The 18,660-nt window shown below is 45.8% G+C and overlaps 1 protein-coding gene across 2 annotated transcripts; it reads left to right on the top strand.

Moving 5' to 3' along the window:
• Positions 1 to 75: 75 nt before the first annotated feature.
• On the top strand, positions 76 to 13,411 carry mtmr11 (myotubularin related protein 11). 2 transcript variants are annotated; one of them, XM_057044425.1, is made up of 17 exons: positions 76 to 94; positions 3,049 to 3,118; positions 4,339 to 4,475; positions 4,583 to 4,652; positions 4,936 to 5,075; positions 5,255 to 5,339; positions 6,904 to 7,051; positions 7,211 to 7,298; positions 7,410 to 7,498; positions 7,948 to 8,075; positions 8,697 to 8,775; positions 8,914 to 8,984; positions 9,530 to 9,702; positions 9,818 to 9,988; positions 10,278 to 10,496; positions 10,680 to 10,997; positions 12,001 to 13,411. In XM_057044425.1, the coding sequence occupies exons 1-17, from the start codon at positions 92 to 94 to the stop codon at positions 12,349 to 12,351; spliced, it is 2,340 nt and encodes a 779-aa protein (XP_056900405.1). In that variant the 5' UTR covers positions 76 to 91; the 3' UTR covers positions 12,352 to 13,411. The 2 variants fall into 2 exon arrangements, with proteins under 2 accessions (XP_056900405.1, XP_056900404.1); XM_057044424.1 differs by lacking the exon at positions 76 to 94 and adding an exon at positions 621 to 1,151.
• The last annotated feature ends 5,249 nt before the right edge of the window (positions 13,412 to 18,660 follow it).

Here is an 18,660-nt window from a genome sequence, read left to right as displayed (position 1 = left end):
CACTGAGGATTATCCAGACATTCCCGGATTCCGTCGAGGAAAAAGAAAGTTATAGATCTCTGGATGAGAGAGGATCAAAGAGGCCGTCTCCATGGTGAGTGCTGCAGGTAATGTTGCTGTGGCTGCTGAAATTCCAGTCCTGTGCTTATTGGTGGACTTACACCTATAATGTAAATGTCTTTTCTGCTGTTGCCCTCTGGGGTCACGTCTGTCCACCCTGTCCTGTCCTCTGCATCCTCTCACCATGTTCATAAATGTCTTTGGCCCTCCAGGCCTCCACATCAACTCATATCTCAGAGTAACATCCTTAAGAACGCCTATAACTCACTTCTGAATCAGCCTAGGGCTTAATTTAAGTTCCACTTCTTTGTATGCGTGTCCAAAACGAAGTCCTCCTGAGGCTTGCAGGACATTTTTCCACTTCCCGGGACTATAGCTCTGTAAATAAGAGACGAAAAAATGACATTCCCCTCACTTTGTTCGGCATAAACAAAAGTTTTGAGTATTAAACACAATCCTGCAGCTCTCTAGCCTCCCGAGTATCATAGAAGAAAAAAATTGAAGGCTATGTTGCGTTTCTAAAGTGTAATAAATGTCCCCTCCAGGCAGGGCCACGTACGCGTGCTCGCCCCCCTCTCTCCTCCCTCCGTTGTCGTGGCCCTTTAAGAAGCTCCACCGCTGCACTTTTTTTGGGGTAAATATGTTCCAGCGGTGAAGGAAAGAACAAACATCTGTCAAGAAGAAGAAGAAGCAGAATTCCGCTATAGCAACCGGCGCAGCCCTGCGGCTTCTTTCCGTGCGTCCTGCCGGGGTCCGGGGGACCAGCAGGCGGGTGCAGTCGGTGCCGACAGCGATGAGAAGAGGGGGACTTGCTGGCTGCTCGGCCCCGATGCTCTCGGGTGTTGTTGGGACCGCTGTTGTCGCCGCTTCTCGCCGCCGCTGGACCGGGCTGCGGGCGCCTCTTCCTCACCGAAGCCCCCGTCTGGAAATGGAGCCTTAACGCCCGTTAGCTTGTGTTGTAACCATCTTCTTCTTTTTTTTTTGCTCGTTTCTTCCTTCCTTCGTTTTCACTGGAGTTTATCCGCGGTTCAAAAATGCTGACAGGATCTAAAACCACCTTCAAAGTCAGACAAATGCTCCCAGACATGAAGGTAAGCTGGCCCCGGCTAGCCATGCTAGCATCGGTGGAGGGGGCGCCAACTTATTTGATCCTTTATTCGCTTATTTTACAACACGTGTGGACACATTGAAAGACCGTGTCGGCGTTTTCTTTGTTATCAGGTGTCAATTTCTAAACTGATGTTGATGCAAATTAGCACCCTGCCCAGTTTGCCATTCATATTCCGCCCTGCGCTTTGGTGCCTGATGCCACTCAAATATCAGCCCCAGTGGGATTTAAATGGTCGTTTAATGGTGATTTAACGGGACTGATCAGGGGGTAAAGATAGATCCCAGTTTGTGATGCGGGAGCCATTCGTCGTGACAGTGTGTCCATCCTGGCAGCCGCCATGGAGAAGCAGGAAGCTCCATCATAAAGGCCAAAGCTGCACTTTTGATCCTTATCTCCTCTCATCTGTGCTTCTGGCTGCTCTGTTCCAGAGGAAATGGTGCAACTGTGGACAGTTTGTGATGATTTAGCGTTTTTAACTTTCTGAAGGACCAAAGTCATCCCGTGCACCCTGGACAACCAGCGTGCGCAGAGCTGCTGCTTCCGATGGGGAAAGCTGCAATTCTGTGTTGGAATTTTGTCTCTGTGGTTATTTTTAGTAGCCATGCTGTAATCTGCCTTTGTTGAGGATTGCTGGGGGGGCTGCAAAACGTCTGGCAGTCACCATGGAAACAGTAGCCAAAGAGAGAGCCAAGAGAAGACTGAGAGGCCAGTCTGAGATTCAGAGATCCTCCTCACTGTCCAGCACACAGGTCGACCGTACCTCCCCTGTTTGACCTTTGCCACCTCTACCTTCTCTCCCTGTCCTCTCTGCTCCCTCCGGTCTTCAAACGCAAGGCTCCAATCACCAAGCTCAGATCGCCACAGCAGTCAGGGAAGCTGCGTTGCGTCTTCCTCGCCTCTCCAGCTGAGACCCTTTTCTCCACATTGCTCCGATTGTCCATCTCAGAATGATGGAGACCAACCTTTGGTGTATAGCTTTGGTTGTCTTTTTTTCAACCAGTTTTCTGTTTTCTATGTTTCCATCAGATGGTTTAAACAGTAAAAACGACATGCTTCAGTTTTTTGGTTTAATATCAGTGCCTTCATTTAAGCAAATAATCCCAAACCTTTCAATGCTGGATATTGTTTCGGTTATTTCAGAATAACCAGTAATGGCAGACGCTGCCTCTCCCTCCTATAAAACAGTTTAAGCCTTCTTGGTGGAACAAAGGTCCTCCTTGTTAAAGGCTCCGCAGGTTTTTTTACCACAAATCAGGTTTTCAAGCTCAGTCTGCTAGCACGATTCTCCCAGTCTAAAGCTGGGAACAGTGGTGAGCGTAGATTCTCTGGTCCCACATTCCTGCAGATGAAGTTTTTGCCGCTTACAGCAGTTTTTCAATCCTTCCACTGCAGGTCAGCACTACTGAGAGCCGCAATCGAGGCTGTAAACCTTTATTTCTCTCAGTTTAGAGCACAGCTACCTGCATGTCTTTTACATTACAGGCCGTGGCTTATTATGGGATTGCAGGCAGATAAGTGTAACTCTCAAGCAGGGTTGATTGGAAGCATATGTGCGGGTGTGCAGTCTGATTATAGAAGTGTGTTGGGGCTTGGTTCTGCTTGTGCGTGTAACATTTAACCATTATAGGGAGAGCAGGAAGAGCAGCAACATGGAAAACAAGAATCATGGAACATTGTGTGGTTTGGCTTTGCTTCCTTCTCTTTTCCAATGAGCCCGCTGAGACAAAACTGCTGCTACTTTGTCATAAACGTAGTTATTTATTTAAATCAGCTCGTTTCTTGACTCCATGAATACAGAACGAAGATACTCCTTTGTTAAGGAGCAGGAAGATGACGGAAAGCTGGCTTTAACTCGCCTGCCTGTTTGTCTCCAACAGGAGAGGATGCTGAACCAGAGTGGGGGGAACTCACGGGCTCGAGATGTGTTTGGCCTACGCTGCCTTCCAGGTAAGGCTGCCTTCACCTGACATGCACAGCACACGTGTGGCGTCCTGACCGTACCCACGTCCAGGGTAGATGGTGAAGAGATGCGCAACCAAGAGACAAAATCACACCCATGAATGCAGAGGAATCTCATATGACCCGGCCAACGCGGGGCTGTAGAAACTGAGACGACCCGCAGGAGGGAAACGAGTCGGGATATGAACAGCAGCCTTTGGTGGAGCTGTCTACCTTTTCAATGGAGGAGGGGTTACGATGTCCCTTCATTCACAATGTCAGGGCCTGAGGACAGGACCCCCTCCAGAGGAACTCCAATATTTATCCACTGCAGCGTTTTATATTACCAGCTGCTTTGTACTTCAGTGCTGGACCTCTGACAGGACCTTTTTGACTTTTTTTTAGGATTTATGTGGGGTTTGTTATTAAATGATTAATATAGTAACTATTAAACAGCTGCAAAGGTTGCTATTGAGGACATGATGAATGCAAATGAGCGGTGCAGAAACCACTCAGCCTGCACGCTTGCTGAGTGAAAAATGAGGAACAAATGGTGATTAAAAACAACTCAGACCGGAGGTCAGAGCGTGTGATTCAGGCTCTGCTTTTCAACATATTTCCTCATTGCCAACCAATCTGGACAGATTTATGCTTGGGTTCAGATCCATTCATCTTTATTTACAGAGTCTGTTCTAATCGAGATGGTCAGACCCAAACCCAAGACCCTGACCTCCAAACATGCAACAGGCAGGGAAAAAGTCCTTTTAACAGGAAGAAACCGTGAGCAGGACCATGCTCATATGAGGTGATGGTCAGGCTGGGTAGATGGGGAGAGTGGACGGGGGACGGACGGACATATTGCCACTCACAGGACATTGTCTGGTACTTGATATGCAAAGACATAGATGCCGGTCAATGTAAAGCTGATCTTCAGCAGCGTTCTGGGCCACTGTCGCTCTTTTGTTGGACACAAATGGCCCGTTTTCTCCATATCCAGTCCACATCTGGCCTCTGATACCATAGAAGCCTTCCCTCTGAAGGTGTTGTTGCTTTCTCTCTGTAGACTTCCTGTTATGTATCCGGACCGGAGGCCTACATGTCCATGACTGCACTTGGAACTTTTTCCAAACATGTGACATGTGGAAACTTAAACCCTGTGACGATCCAACATCTTGTACATGTTTCAGTCCTTTAACCGCAGCTGTGTGTGTGGTTTGCCTGCACTACAGGCGAGTGTGTCCTTCAGAGGGCTGTCATGGTGAGAAAGAAACTGACAGCAAGGGAAGGACGAGGCTGGCTCGCCGGGACCCTCTTGTGCACCCACTTCAGAGTGGCGTTTGTGCCCGAAGACAGCCCAAAACCCGACGTAAGTCCCGTCTGAGCACCCCCGCTAATGTACAGATGAGATCATTTGTGATTATAGCAGTTAGAACTTTTATTTAGCATTTTCTTGTTTATGTGCTTCTGATGCAGGACAATGCCGACCCAGTGCTTTTAGGTGATCATGATGTGGCTTTGGCCTCCATAGAAAAGGTTGTGGTTGGTAAGTAAAACCTAAAAGAATATATTCTGATTAATTACTGACTGGTCCATATACTCTAGGGGTCTTAGTGAAGAAGATTGACTTGTACTTGTTTATCTTCGATCATCTCCTGAGATCAAATCAATGATAATGGACCTTAAAGTCTTGAAAGATTCTAATATTTTCTGTTAAGCGGTGCAGCAGTCCTTGTGGATGCCAGCTGGTGTAGAGTATGTCTGACCCGCACACATCTGCCTGTTCGGTGTCTGGTTTGAGTGGTTGTTCTGGCTTCCTTGTTTTGCAGTGGGCCCAAACAGAACCAAGGTGGTAACCCCCAACTCCTCCCTGAAATTTACCCCAGAGGAGCTTTTACTTTACTGTCGGGACCTGCGAGTCGTCTGCTTCCTGTTTGATCGCCTCACTCCCGACGCGCAGGTCATAGAGGTGAGTTTCGTCCTCTTTCTCTCTCTCTCTAGATTCTATTTGTTATCTATATTTAGTCGCTATCAGCTGTTTGAGCAGATTTAAAGCCCTTCTCAGTTGTATAGAGACGCTAACCTGTTCCTAACAGATCTGCCCCTTGTGACGCATTGAAGTTACATTAATCTTCAATGTGATTTCAGATAACTTACACTATCGCCAGAACCTACCAGCCTCCCAAACCGGGCTCCGTTTTATCCTTCCAGAATGCCGCTCTTGGGAGTGTAGGTGAGTTGACTGCCGCAGGTTCCTTTATGAATTGTGTGTGTTATTTTCAGCCATTCTAGTGTGTGTGTTAATTTCAGGCATTCTAGTGTGTGTGTGTTAATTTCAGGCATTCTAGGCCGCCGTGCAAATGAATCAGATCAGATCTGCCTTTGTTTCTGATCCAGTCGCTCCAGGGACAGAATGTCCTCCAAGCTGTTTATTAATTATCCATTGCTGGACTTGATGTCATCTGTCTCTGTTTCCTCCCGCCTGTCAACCATCTGATAATGTTTAGAAAGACTATACAGGAAACATATTGGTTTCTGTGTAGATCTTTAGAACGGATAAAACCTTCTGCTGTCTGCTTGGCAGGGTTTAAAACAACCTACAAATAGGTTTTGTGAAGTTGGCCAGATGTCACAAATGTATTTTGAAATCCTCGGCCTTGGTCCCTCAGATTTGGGCCCAGCCCACATCTGGTTTAGATAAATCTTTTCTTGAACATTTACAGAAGCCAGTGTGTAAATATGCCACTTTAGAACTGGGTTTATCGTTACAGATGAGACTTATTTTACCAGTTTCTTTTTAAAAGAGCAAATATTCTTTCATCCATCCACACTCATGACCCCAGAATGACTAATAAACAGTTTTAGATTTTTATACAAATGCACTGAAAAAGAAACAGTTGATTTTCAGACCCTGTAGCCATCCTTCATTATCGGCATGAGGCCACGAGCAGAATGTACCCAAAACACCCCTGTGTGGCCTCAGCTGTGTGTAGAGTCATTGTGGTGTTGGAGGGGGAACCTCTGGCCCAGTCCCAGGTGCTTCGGATCAGGATTTCTTGAAGTTTCCAGTCAACCCTGTCCATCCTCCCTGTCCCAGCTGCTGATTGGAGTTATTGGGCAGCAGATGGGCTGTCTCTGGTTTGCTTTAAACGTGATGCTGAGGCTTTTAACATGTCTTTTGATGAAGAGAGGCTTGGCATAAGCAGCCTGCACTCAGTGTATCTGAGGCTCGCTCATCTCTTTAACCAAGAATCTGTGAACAGTGCAGCGGACTCTTACCCCCAGATCTGGGGCTTGATACGGTTCCGAGGTCCCCAGGTTTGGTCAGAATCCACCACTAAGTCTCACTTGGGGCAGGAGCAGGTGTATCCCAGCTGTGTGACTGTCCAGTCTATTAAAGAGTAATATGATTCTGCTCATTCAGTCCATGTGCTGCTCCAGGCTGTGGATGACATTTGTCAGTAGTTGGATGAATAATGCAGGGGGCACGTTTCTTAGATGTCCTTTGGTTCAGATGTATCTGAGAGGTCAAGTGTCCCTGGCTCAGCACTTTGCTTTTTTTGATTAGACTTGGTCCCACTTGCATATTGTCAAACATTAATTACACAGTGATTGAGGGTCAATATTTTACTCAATTTTCACACACTAATTTATTTGATTCTGTCTTATTTTGACAAGTACATTTGCACAGAAATGATGAAAACACTCCCTTCGTTACCAATGGCTCCAGAAGCGTATGCATCAGAATGCATTCGCACATTGAGGTTTGATGTGTATGAATCATGTTTCTTCACCAGAAATGAAGCAGTTTCTAAGCAACCGTCGCCGGGAAGCCCACATGAACTGGTTTGAGTCTGCCACAGACTGGGAACAAGAGCTGGATAGATGTGGGGCCACGGGATGGAGAGTCAGCTCAGTCAATGACCGCTTTGAGATGTCCACGAGGTAAATCAGCAGCCTCAGACTGGTAAAATATGCACAGCAGCAGGGGTTGAGTTTGTGTTTTTTCTCAAAGCATCAAGAAAAATGACATTTTCAGGCAAAACCGACTGTTAGCGATTTAAAAATAGACCATAAAGAATAATGAGCATCCTTCCCCAACAGCCTCTCGAGGTTCATTGTGATTCCACAGAGGGTTTTAGACACGGAGCTCAAGAAAAGCTTTGCACACTTTAACGAAGGACGCATCCCCGTGAGTATTTTGGGCTTCCACAGACATTTTTGGTTTCCAGTTTCATCATCTAGATCCAAAAGGTCACTGTATTGTGTTACGTCAGAGATTGTGTGTTGTGTTGTGTTGCAGCGCTGGTGTTGGAGACACCCCTGGGGCAGTGATCTGCTGCGGATGGCCAGTTTTCAGAACAACATCTATCATGAGAAAGATGACATCAGGTGTGTGTGTGTGTGTGTGTGTGTGCAGGTTTCCATTGGGACTTTTAGGGAAATATGAGTGAACTGTTGTAGGTTTCACAGGACATCAGTGGCTCCTAATCATTTCAGGGTTTGCTTTAACAAAACCAGAGCCCAAATAAAATAAAAAACAGCACATCTGATTTGTTTATTGAGTTTGTAAATACAGTAATGGTTGTGAAACAGAATTAAAAAGGACTAACTGTTGCCTAAATACTGCGCAGTGCTGTTTAGAAGCAACCTACTGTTGAAAGAGGCTCTACTTTAACCCTGAACACCTCTTTCTTTATAAAAGAACGTATGAAATGTGTCTCACAATCACATTTTTCTCAGCTGAGCTTTTCATCATCGGAGCTGCAGGGAGAAAAAGATGAAGCTGAAGTGATGCAGCCATGTGATCCAGTGTTGACAGAGGCGTTTCTGTCGTGCAGGAACTTGGAGCTGATCCTGTTTGGCTGCCAGTCGTCTCTGTGTGTGGTGGTGGAGCTGGGCGACGAGCTGCCCTCACCTACAGACATCCAGCTGGCACACAGCCGCCTGCGAGCGCTCTGCCTGGGAGGTGGGACTGAATCAGTGGACACATCCCTCCACAATCTCTGAGCAAACACTGCAGAGACTAAACTAAAGCAGTTCAGACCGTCCGGCCTCATACAGCTGCTTCAGCCCTGATCCCAGATAGTTCTGTCGTTTTCACACGCAGCACAAACCAGAGTTGGGTGGGTTAGGTCCAGGGTGGTCCACAACATCTGTCCTGTTCAGGAAAACGCTCTCCCCTCCTCTCTCTCTCTCTGTTCATCTGTGTCTGTCTGTCTGCCTCTCTCTCTCTGTCTCTGCCTCTCTCTGTCTCTCTCTGTTCTGCCTCTCTGTTCTGCCTCTCTCTCTCTGTCCACCTTTGTCTCTCCCTCTCTCTCTCTCTCTGTCTGTCTGTCTGTCTCTGTCCATCTCTCTCTCTTTCTCTGCCTGTCTGTCTTTCTCTGTCTCTCTGTCTGTCCGTTTCTCCCATTGTTAGATTAGACTCCAGGGATCCACTAACTTCGCTGTGATTCTGAAGCGCCTCCCCCTGAGATCTGTTTGCTATGGGAAATTGTTGATTAATGTCGGATGAAAAGACATTGAGACAAATGACCACTAGAGAACATTATTTTAAAGACACATCCCAAAACCCCATTTTTCCTCGTAGATATCTCCACCTCGGTGTCCGTGCCTGATGACAAATGGCTGTCCACCCTGGAGAGCACTCACTGGCTGGATTACATCAGGTAACGCTTGTCTATTAAAAACCCCACATAGGGTTAAATAAGCTCCACTGTTGTTGTTTACTTATATTTACTTTACATCAATATTTTCAGTATAAATAGCAAAATGTGAGTGTCTGATTAAAGTGTCTCCGTGGATAGGTCCTGTTTGAAAAAGGCTTCGGAGGTCGCCTGTCTTCTTCGTGGAGGTCACCTGACTGTTGCGCTGCAAGGTGAATCACAGAACCAGAACCAGACCCAGACTCATCTTCTCAACTGCTGCCCTGGCAAAGGCGTTAAACCCATCTTTTACGACACAGTTTGATTCAACATTTCAGTGAAATCCTCATCTAATGATGTCGAACGTGTGATGTCAAGGAATCGAGTATCAGTATTTTATAAAGAATAACATACAAAGAAACTGTTGCTATTAGATAATTACAAAGTATTTCAGTTCTAAACTGCTTGGCTTCATGTTGTGGCCAGGACGTCCGCTCTGGCTTCACACATCCGTGACAGTTTTGTAGCTTTGCGTCACAGAAACCCAGCAGTTGGACCTCTGCAAAGTCACCACATCTGTGGCGTGATGGTTATATCATCCTTAGCTGAGTGGTTAAGCTAGTTTAGCTTGAGAGCTCCTAGTTCTGTGGGATTTTGTGTCATTGTGAGTTGCACATGTGTTAATTGCTGTAGAAATTATAATCAGATGAAGTATTGTAATCATAAAAGACTTAATCTGGATGAACAGCCCTCGCCTTCTGCTGCTTTGACACTATAGAAGCAGACGATCGGGACATGAGCTGCGTGGTTTCCAGCCTTGTGCAGGTGATGTGTGATCCGCAGTGCCGGACCCAGCACGGCTTCCAGGGCCTGGTGCAGAAGGAGTGGGTGATGGCGGGTCACCGCTTCTACAGCCGCATGAACTACCACCGCGACAACGACAAGGAGGAGGCGAGTGCTCGAGCTTCCTGTAACTCTGCGTCTCATTGTGATTTGGTTGCTTTCAGTCTGATTTAATTCCACACGGTCTGTTTATTCTGCCTTGTATCTGCCTTTGTTCCCGCAGGCTCCGGTTTTCCTGCTCTTCCTGGACTGTGTCTGGCAGCTGTTGTCCCAGTATCCCTCTCACTTCCAACTGACGGGCGACTTCCTTTTGGCGCTGCATGACAGCATTCACCTGCCGCTCTTCTCGAGCTTCATGGCCAACTGTCAGCGCGAAAGATGCAAACGGTCACAGGTGAAGGTGTCTTTTCAAATAGGCCAGTTAGCGTAGCCTTGTGACCCTGGTTAGTCCACCTCTGGGACCAGCACCTGTGGTTGGGAGCTGAAGGTGGTGGCTGAGGGAACAACACCGGTAATAAAAGTGGGTGAACTAAGGAGGACAGGTTGGTCTGACCCTAACCCGGCCTCCTGAAACCCACTTTGATCAACCGTATCAACGTGCTTTCAATTTGCGGATCAGTTTATTGTTGCTCAGAGGAAGAAAATCTCTCTAAGATAAATGCCCAACTGTCTGATCCGTGCAGAACCTCGGGCAGTCATACACCCCAGTGAACGGCTGGAGAGACACGCTCCATCCAGACGCTCTCGCGGATCTGTCTGACCCTCCGCTTCCACCGGTCTGGGACTGGGCCCTGCAGTACAGCAAGCACAGGCGGGATCATTTTACCCAACCGGTTTCACCAGTCCCACCACTGCAGCCGCTACTCAATGGCAACCTGAACACCAACCCGGACACGCTGAGGGTGAGACAGCCACATCCTGTCACGCGAGATATTTTTGTTCACAGGAAATGACAACAAGGACCATCAAACCGGCCCCTAAATTTCCCTGTTGAGACGTCGTGTTGAAATTTATACTCGACTAAAGCATAAGAGAACTTTAGGAAGCTTTGACCGACGGCATCTTCTCACTTTTCTGCCCTTCAGCTGTTGGACAGCATCACAGGCTCCGTCTTCCTTTTCTCTCATGGTACGTTCTCCTGTCCTGCCAACCTACTGCCCTGGCGCAGCAGCAGCTCGGGGGTTTACAAGAAGAGCCACCGGAGGGTGGCGTCGTCTGAGAATGTGCCGGGTCTGGAGAGGCTGCTGAAGGCGTGGAACCTAACCGAGTCGCCACAAGGTCTCGTGCTAAGATCCGCCCATCAAGGACAACTTGACCCTCACGAACCTTTAATTCCCCTCCTCATGGGGCCCTGCATGGGCCTGTGGAGGGAGTGCTACCTGCGGGGGGCGCTCCATGCACAGGTATGTCAAAAGTCTAAGGGAAAAAGGTTTCATTAGAATTGTAACATCGTTTTTTCCTCGAAAGGCTTTAAGGAGAGCGGTAGTGTGTCAATTCCTGTTTCTGTGTGGTTGGTTGGTGCTCACTGAGCTAACTTTAAGGAAATTGTTTGGTTATTTTTGTTGCTGTTGTTATATATTGGCACACTTTTAAATTACATAACCATAAAAAAACCTCTCTTGTAGCATTGGCACTAGCATGGCTTCTTTTTGTTTAGTGTTTGAAATGTTCCCCAGCCTCTTTTTTATGATACAATCAGTGTAATGGATGCAGTTGATTCATGGATCTGGAGGCGAGGCTCAGTGAGTTGGAGGCTTGGCTCCACACTATGGACTTTTCTGGAGCTGCACCAGTTAGCCAAGACAAGTTTGTGGCTGGGGCTCAGCTAGCTTCACCTAGACTGTGCTGATGGCCGCCGGCTACCTTGTCATCCTGATAAATAACTCCTCCAGTCATCTTAACATCATAGGTCAGACACATTCTGGTTTAGCTGCAGGTTATGCGTTCCAGTGTGCAGCAAACACGTTTCAGAGACGACTTGTTAAAACTATTTATGAGCCTCTCAGACAGTAGACTGGTTTATATGCTGGTTCTGGGATGAAAGGGCCAATGTGAAGCTGACTCAGATCATATTTATCTGATAGATTCCTTTCACTTATTTTAAAATTTGACTCCCTTAATTCATATCTTGTCTCTGTGAGCACTTTTTTTTTCATTTACATTTTATTTACCTTTGTTACTTTAATGTTCTTCATCATTTCCAAACAGACCTCCAGTTTATCCAGTAAAGAGTCCTGACATGATCATATTTCTCCTCTGTTAAAGGACATTTGCTGCCCATGAGATCCAGAATAGACTTTAAAACATGTCTCCTGAATTACAAGGCTCCCAGCTGTGCTGGTTTTCTTGTGGCTCCCAAAATCTTTAATGGGTTAATTAGTTAATCCTCCTTCACCCTGTCTTCAGGCTTTCTCCCACCCTGTCTCTGCAAACCACCCCCACCCCATGGAACAACTGACTCAAGAGTTGCAGCAGCTGAAAGATAAACTGGCGCAGGTTTCTAGAAACTCATCTCTGTCCTCCAAGAATGGTGAGCACAAGCAGTCCGATGACAACCTGAACCAAAACACCGGCGACGGCACCTTCCTCTTCAGAGCGCCAAGAACTGCGGGCGTGCCTGCGCCCAGACCTGCGGCCTCTCTGACGTCCACCAGCTTCCAGAACTCCAAGAGCCCTCCATACACATCCACCCAGAAAGACAAAAGCGGCAGCAAAAAGCACACCTTTCTCTTCGGACACTCATCGGCAGCACCGTGAGTCTCGCCACCACCAGCACCGTCACCCAGCAACCAACCAGGCCAAGCTGCCCAGGCTCTCTGGGTCCTTCCTTAGGTCTCGTCCTGGTCTTGGTCCTGGTCAGAAGAGTACCTGAGCTACTTCATGGCCACCAGCTGTTCCTGCTGCTGCCCATCATCATATTACAGATGTTTTAACTCTTCTCTGTGTTTGCAATATTAGAAATTCATGTATATCTTTGATGTAACAATGATGTAATGCATTCTAAAATAACTTAAGAGGTCTCTCAAGATTTGGCCGATGCTTAAATGTCATCCTTCCAGACGGCCGTTTAACGCGCGGTGATAAGATGGTTGTCACGGCAACATGCACACTTTATTCAGCTAGCTGCTTCAGAACTAGACTTGTGTCGTTTTTGTGTATTGAAAAGAGAATGTGGATCAAGGTTGTTTTGAGCTCCAGAAGGTGCGGGCAGTGAGTTGATGGTGGAATTTAGGGCATGTCTGCTATTTTGGTACTGCTGTCGTAGCCAGAAGCCGACAGTATTCATTTCAGTGTTATGTTAACTTGTGTGTGTCAGGATGCGGCCTGACTCGCTGCAGCAATAACAATAATTGAGATCATTTCGGTGTGATCTGTGTTTTGGCGCCGTCCAGCCAAGCCTGATTTCTGACCTATTTCCTGTTACTGGTGATGAGACTGGAAAAAGTATCCGTTCCACTTTTGGACTGGGAAACCATAAGGAGGTGGAAGATGATGTCTCGTTCGGTCTCCTGCTGGTTTTCAAGGCCTTGAAAGTATTTGACGGCTGAAAAGGTGGTTAAATTCAGACTGGCTCTCCTTCCTGTCATGTGGGCCAAATTAGATCCACTAGGATCATTTTGTATTGAACATCCATGATGGAGGAGAGAAAAATAAGGTTGTCCTGATCATTTTTCCCAAACCATCTCATTTGATCTCATCTTTTTGGTCTTTATCAGTGAATAATTGAATGTTTTTGGTACACACGCTTCACTAGATGTACATTTTTACATAACCATGTCTGATTCTGATCAATAAAGGTGTTGATTGTGAACTCAAACGCTAGGAAATTCTTACACGCGGCTCATCCACTTTATTTTCTTGCAAAATAAATATTTACACATGATCTAGGACAATTAAATAGAGTTGTGGCACTTAACAAGAGAAGAAGGGGAAATCCAACCCTCAGGACATTACAGTAGTCACAATAAAATATTCTAAACAGTCGAGTGCAAAATGCAAATGTTCTGATCTGGCCTCTCCAGCTTCAGAATGACCTGTATCCACGCAGAAGCATATAAAATCATATATACGTGTATTTTCTCTTTCCCTACACTGAAAAATGTTTGAGGAAAAAATACCACAGAGCAATGTTGTAGCACTAAGACCATTAGAGGATGTTGTGGTCATGCGTTCCCGTGTTGGAGTCCATAAGCGCAAGACACAAGAGGCCAAAAAGGTGCAGCAATCGGAGATGGTCCACGTCAGCGTGCCGCCATGATGGTGGAGAAAGAGCATGAAATGCCAATGAGGCCCATAAATAAAGGCTTCAACAAAAGGGCTGCGGTTCTATCCCCACCCACTGCCGTGTTCCGTCTCTGTGAGCTGCTGCAGGATGCTGTAGGACCCATTCAAGTACCCGGAGGACGACGGTCCGAAGCCCCCGAGCTGGCGGATGGACTTGCACATGGGGCAGGGATAGTCAGACAGGCCCTCGATGTCTTCAAAGGCCAGGTTGACGATCTGGTCACAGCAGGGGTTGCAGTAAAGGTGTCCGCAGGAGAGGCGCTTCAGACGCACCTCGTAGGAGACGCAGCACTGGCAGTGAGGAGTGTCTGGACACAGCGACAGGGAGCCCGTCAGGGAGCTGCTCTCCAGGCTCCCAGCCTGTATGGAGCTCTGCTTGGTGGGTGACCTGGAGAGAAACGTGCAGGACAGCTGAAAAGGTGTGATCAGGTACTTTGAAATTCAGCTTATTACAAGAAATGTTGGCTACACAATATGGATTCTGTGAATCTTATAATCATAAACTATTAGATTTCTCATCCATGTTATGTAATAATAGAAGATTACAAGTCTGACAGCCTGAAAATGTCTCAAAAAGGAATGTTTGGATCTCTTAAGCACATCTCCTGATCTGACAGGCTAAATGTTCCATGATTCCTCTTTTGTTCTCCTATGAAGATGAGAATCATGAAGAAAGCAGACAGATGTGAGTTCAAGTAAGGAAACCTTCGGATTAGTATCGGGGGAGTGGGCGACCTCCTGCTCTGCCTGCTGAATGCTCACCGTCTGTCAAGATGAGCTGCCCCAGGCACATCTGACAGGACGTCCATTTTTGATGAGGATGAGGATGATGATGACGATTGCATTTATTTTGTGGAGGATTTGGTTTTGATACACAGGCATGTCAATAGTTAAAAAAACAATTAATCCGTGAGTACAAATTATAAGGGGGGGGGGGGGGGGGTGAATATGAAAAATGTGTAAACAATGCGTCACACATATAAATACGTGTATAGATATATAAAATATATATGTGTGCGTGTGTGTGTGTCAGAAGGAGAGAAGAGAGAAAGATCCCTGAGTGAATTCACAGTATGAATCAAGGATTATACCCTGTTGATGTTAAAAGCGGCTTAATGAGCGCAGAATCACAGACACGCAGCTGCAATATTCTTGGAATATTCAGACCTGGAGGAAAATATCTTGATGTAATTGTCACTCACCTTGACGACGATGAATCTTTGAAGCAATCGATGCTGAGCGCAGCGAGGATCCTCCACAGCAGATCCATGCTGGGTCCTCTCATGATATAATCCACATTTCAGGGCTCTGAAATCTCAGTTGACTCATTCGGACATGACACCAGTGGGACCGAACAGCGTCTGCGGGAGGATTGGAGGGTGGGGGGGGGGGGGGACCAAAGCATGTATCCAACCTTCACCGCGTTTTTAAAATATGCAAATGAGAACAAATCATGACTATCATCACCGTCACTGTCTGCAAGAGCGCTCAGAAAGATAAAAACAGCATTTTAAATTCGTTTTCATTTTCCTTTTAGCCATTTCTTATATGTGAGGGTCCCATTGCAAATGAAAAAGGACACTTTCTAAGTCACTGGGAAATTTAAACACTAAATTATCTAAATGAGCGGATCTTATGTGTTTGTTTTTAGTTTGACTTTTGTGCCTCTGAGCGTCATAGTTTCACTTTTTTTGCACTGGAATAAATACAGTATATATTTTATTGGCCCCGAATCTGGTCCCTGAAATTTCAATGTCTTAATCAAACAAGGTATTTGTTTAAAAAATTAGATCTAAAAATTCGGTGCCTTTGTTTTTGAATGTTAAGATTATGAATAATAATTTTGTATAAAAGTATAAAATACCATCTCAAAAGATCCGACACAACATCCGGGAAACTCCCCCAGGATGACAAATCGAGTCTGAGCGAATCGAACCGTTATCCAATAACGGCAGGCCCTCGGCAGTCACGTGACAAGAGCGTCACTCGGTCAGTGGCGCAAAACTCGAATAGGTGTGTTTGAGTAGGAGGCGTTTATATGTACTTTTTAAGGGTAAAATTGAATTTAAGAAAGAAAGCAGTATTACACATTTTTCCGATGTTTATTACCACACAAAAGCGTGTGTTTAATCACTTCGTTCTTTGCCAGTAAGTTTCAATCTGCGACAACAAACATCTTGGGGCGCATTACCTTAAAATATCTGCCGCCACTTCATTAAGAATAGGTCTTATATTGAATAAAATGCGTGTTTTATATTATCCACTAATAAATCGGATTGTAAACGGTAATGGTATAAAAGAGGAACTCACCAAAACGCGACAATTCGAGTCGTGACTTGAGAACGTTTGTTCACGTGACCGACGGAAGCTGACGGACGCGTTCACAAGCGCTGCTGGTGAAGGCGGACCACTAATTAGTATAGAGACACTAATGGCGGCTTTAAAACGCCACAGAGTTCATTACACTTCAACAACCTCCTATTAGATCGCGTCTATTGAACACTGAAGCTCTAATCTTTACCTGCGCTGTTTTCACCATGACGTATTAACACTTAAAATAATTGTATCCTGGACGTTCCTCTGAACGCTGAAGACCGTTACACGCTACGCCTTAAAAGATTTTTGAAATGGTGACTCTTTTTTCACCTAAATGTCACATAATTGTTCTATATCTAGCTGGCACCGTCCAAAAATGCAGAGTTTTGTTTACTGTGTTGATAATGACGTAAAGTATCAAGGATACAGAATGCTCTCCTCATTCTTTTGGTCAACATCCTGCTTTGAAACATCATTGGCACCAAATTGAAGACGTTTTTCTTGTATAGTCATGTTCTCTTGGCATCAGGCACAATACCCCCATCCAGTTATGGATCCAGTTTAAATTTGGATGGGCTCCAAATACCCTTTCATTAAATCCATAATCACTGCAGCAGGTTTTTAGCCCCATTGCGCTTTTAGAATGCACGTTTGGCGTCCTGGTGCAGGTGCATGCTCACGCTGTGCATGCACACAACACAAACTTCACTTCTGTACGTCTTCACCTCATGTTTTATTCACCCTCACCACATTAAAGGTCTTTCCCAAATTGCTTCAGCATGTTTGTTGTAGGGGGAAATTCAACATTTTATTCCTTCAAAGTGCTAAAATCTTCTTCAAACTATCTCCACATTGTACACATGTGACAAACAAATCATAAACTGCTTCAGTCATTTCTGGAATGGGACCCAATGTCATTTTTAATTGGCCACAGTGACGCCATAGCAGGCAGCACAGACCCACTGTCTGTGCTTTTAATTGAGTGTAGCGGGAAACGGTCATTATCTGAATCCTTCCCAGTTGTCATGGTCCGTCTCTGCTTGTTTTTCTTTGAGGTCAGACGTCAGATGAACAGGAGGTGCTTGAGGTCTTTTCTCCAGATGGAGTGAATAAGAAATAGATTGGGAGGTGTGGAGGCCTACAGTGAGTAGAACCCAATGTAGAGCCTAGAGAAGACGCCCCAATAGGTGTTTTTACACGCCGAAGAACACGAACATGATAGGGAAAGATTTCCTTGGAGGTCTGACTGTGCCTTTGTTGTTTGCTCAGGTGGGCCTACAGCTACATAGTGAGTACTGGGGTCAGATACAACTTCTCCAGCTTTCAAAACCACCCTTTACAGACAGAATAGCTTCCATAACTGTCAAATGACCGAACCTCCCCTGAGTTTTTAATGGGACCTTTGTTTATGTTCCTGGTCTGCGCTGGTCACGTGGGTGCCTCCCGTCAGCGTGGCTGCTGCGTCATCGGTGACGTCACTGGCCAGAACCTCCTTGGATTACTCGACAGATGCTGGGAAACAGCTTGACAAACCAGCTACTCTGGAAAGACACAGAGGAATTCCGCAGCAGACGCCGCTGTAGATCCAGCGGGAGATGACAGATGTCGCTTTGGAAGGACGTAAAGATGCTCAGACCTACTGGAACAAACGCAAAATCTATTTACATAAATTTATTTTCGCCGGCAAATCGAAGCAATGTGGAAGCACTGCAAGGACGGTCTCCCTGTGATCCCCAAATATTGGAGAAAAAGGCAGTTTGTCGTTTCCCCATGCGCAACACATCTCCTTATTGACCACTAGGTGTCACTAAAGCGAACCTTTTGGTTCCGCGCTGTTTACAATAATTAGTTTACCGCAAAAACAGCTGCTCTATTAATTATGGGTTTATTGGGCAGAAGGGAAGGAGGCAGAAAAGATTCAGTTCTTCTTAGTTTCGCCCAGTAGGGCGAGCCTGAATGATTACAGACCGGCTTCTGCAAACTCCCCTTCATTCCTCATTCGTTAGAACGTTCTGACGTTCTGACGTATAGCATCACACAAATAAATAAAGGCACTAGTAAAATAAGTGATGCAATAAAAACATTGAATTCTCTCTTGAATGACCTTGTTTTTCGAATCTTTTTGGTGTTTGCGCACTAATATTAGCGAGAGGAATTTCTGAAATACAAATAAATTAAAAATAATAAAGTATTCAATTCCAGCACTGGTACATTTAACATTCACAAAGAAGCTGCGAACATGACTGGAACTAAAAATTACACGGCAGAAACTGAGATGTCGGCGTAATTTTACTGTAAGTGCGGCACATTTTTACTGTTAGTCCTGATAATCATTTTGCAACACGAGTCTAATAATTTGCCTCTATGAAAGGCATCATTTATTTATTAAATTTTATACGTTTCCCTTATTGCATATGACCAATATAAAGGACACACGCACGGGGAGTCTCTGGAGCAAACCACCGG

The sequence above is a fragment of the Takifugu flavidus genome, chromosome 10 (genome assembly GCF_003711565.1).
Source record: "Takifugu flavidus isolate HTHZ2018 chromosome 10, ASM371156v2, whole genome shotgun sequence".
NCBI classification, from domain to species: Eukaryota; Metazoa; Chordata; class Actinopteri; order Tetraodontiformes; family Tetraodontidae; genus Takifugu; species Takifugu flavidus.
This window is presented reverse-complemented; position numbering and strand designations above follow the sequence as displayed.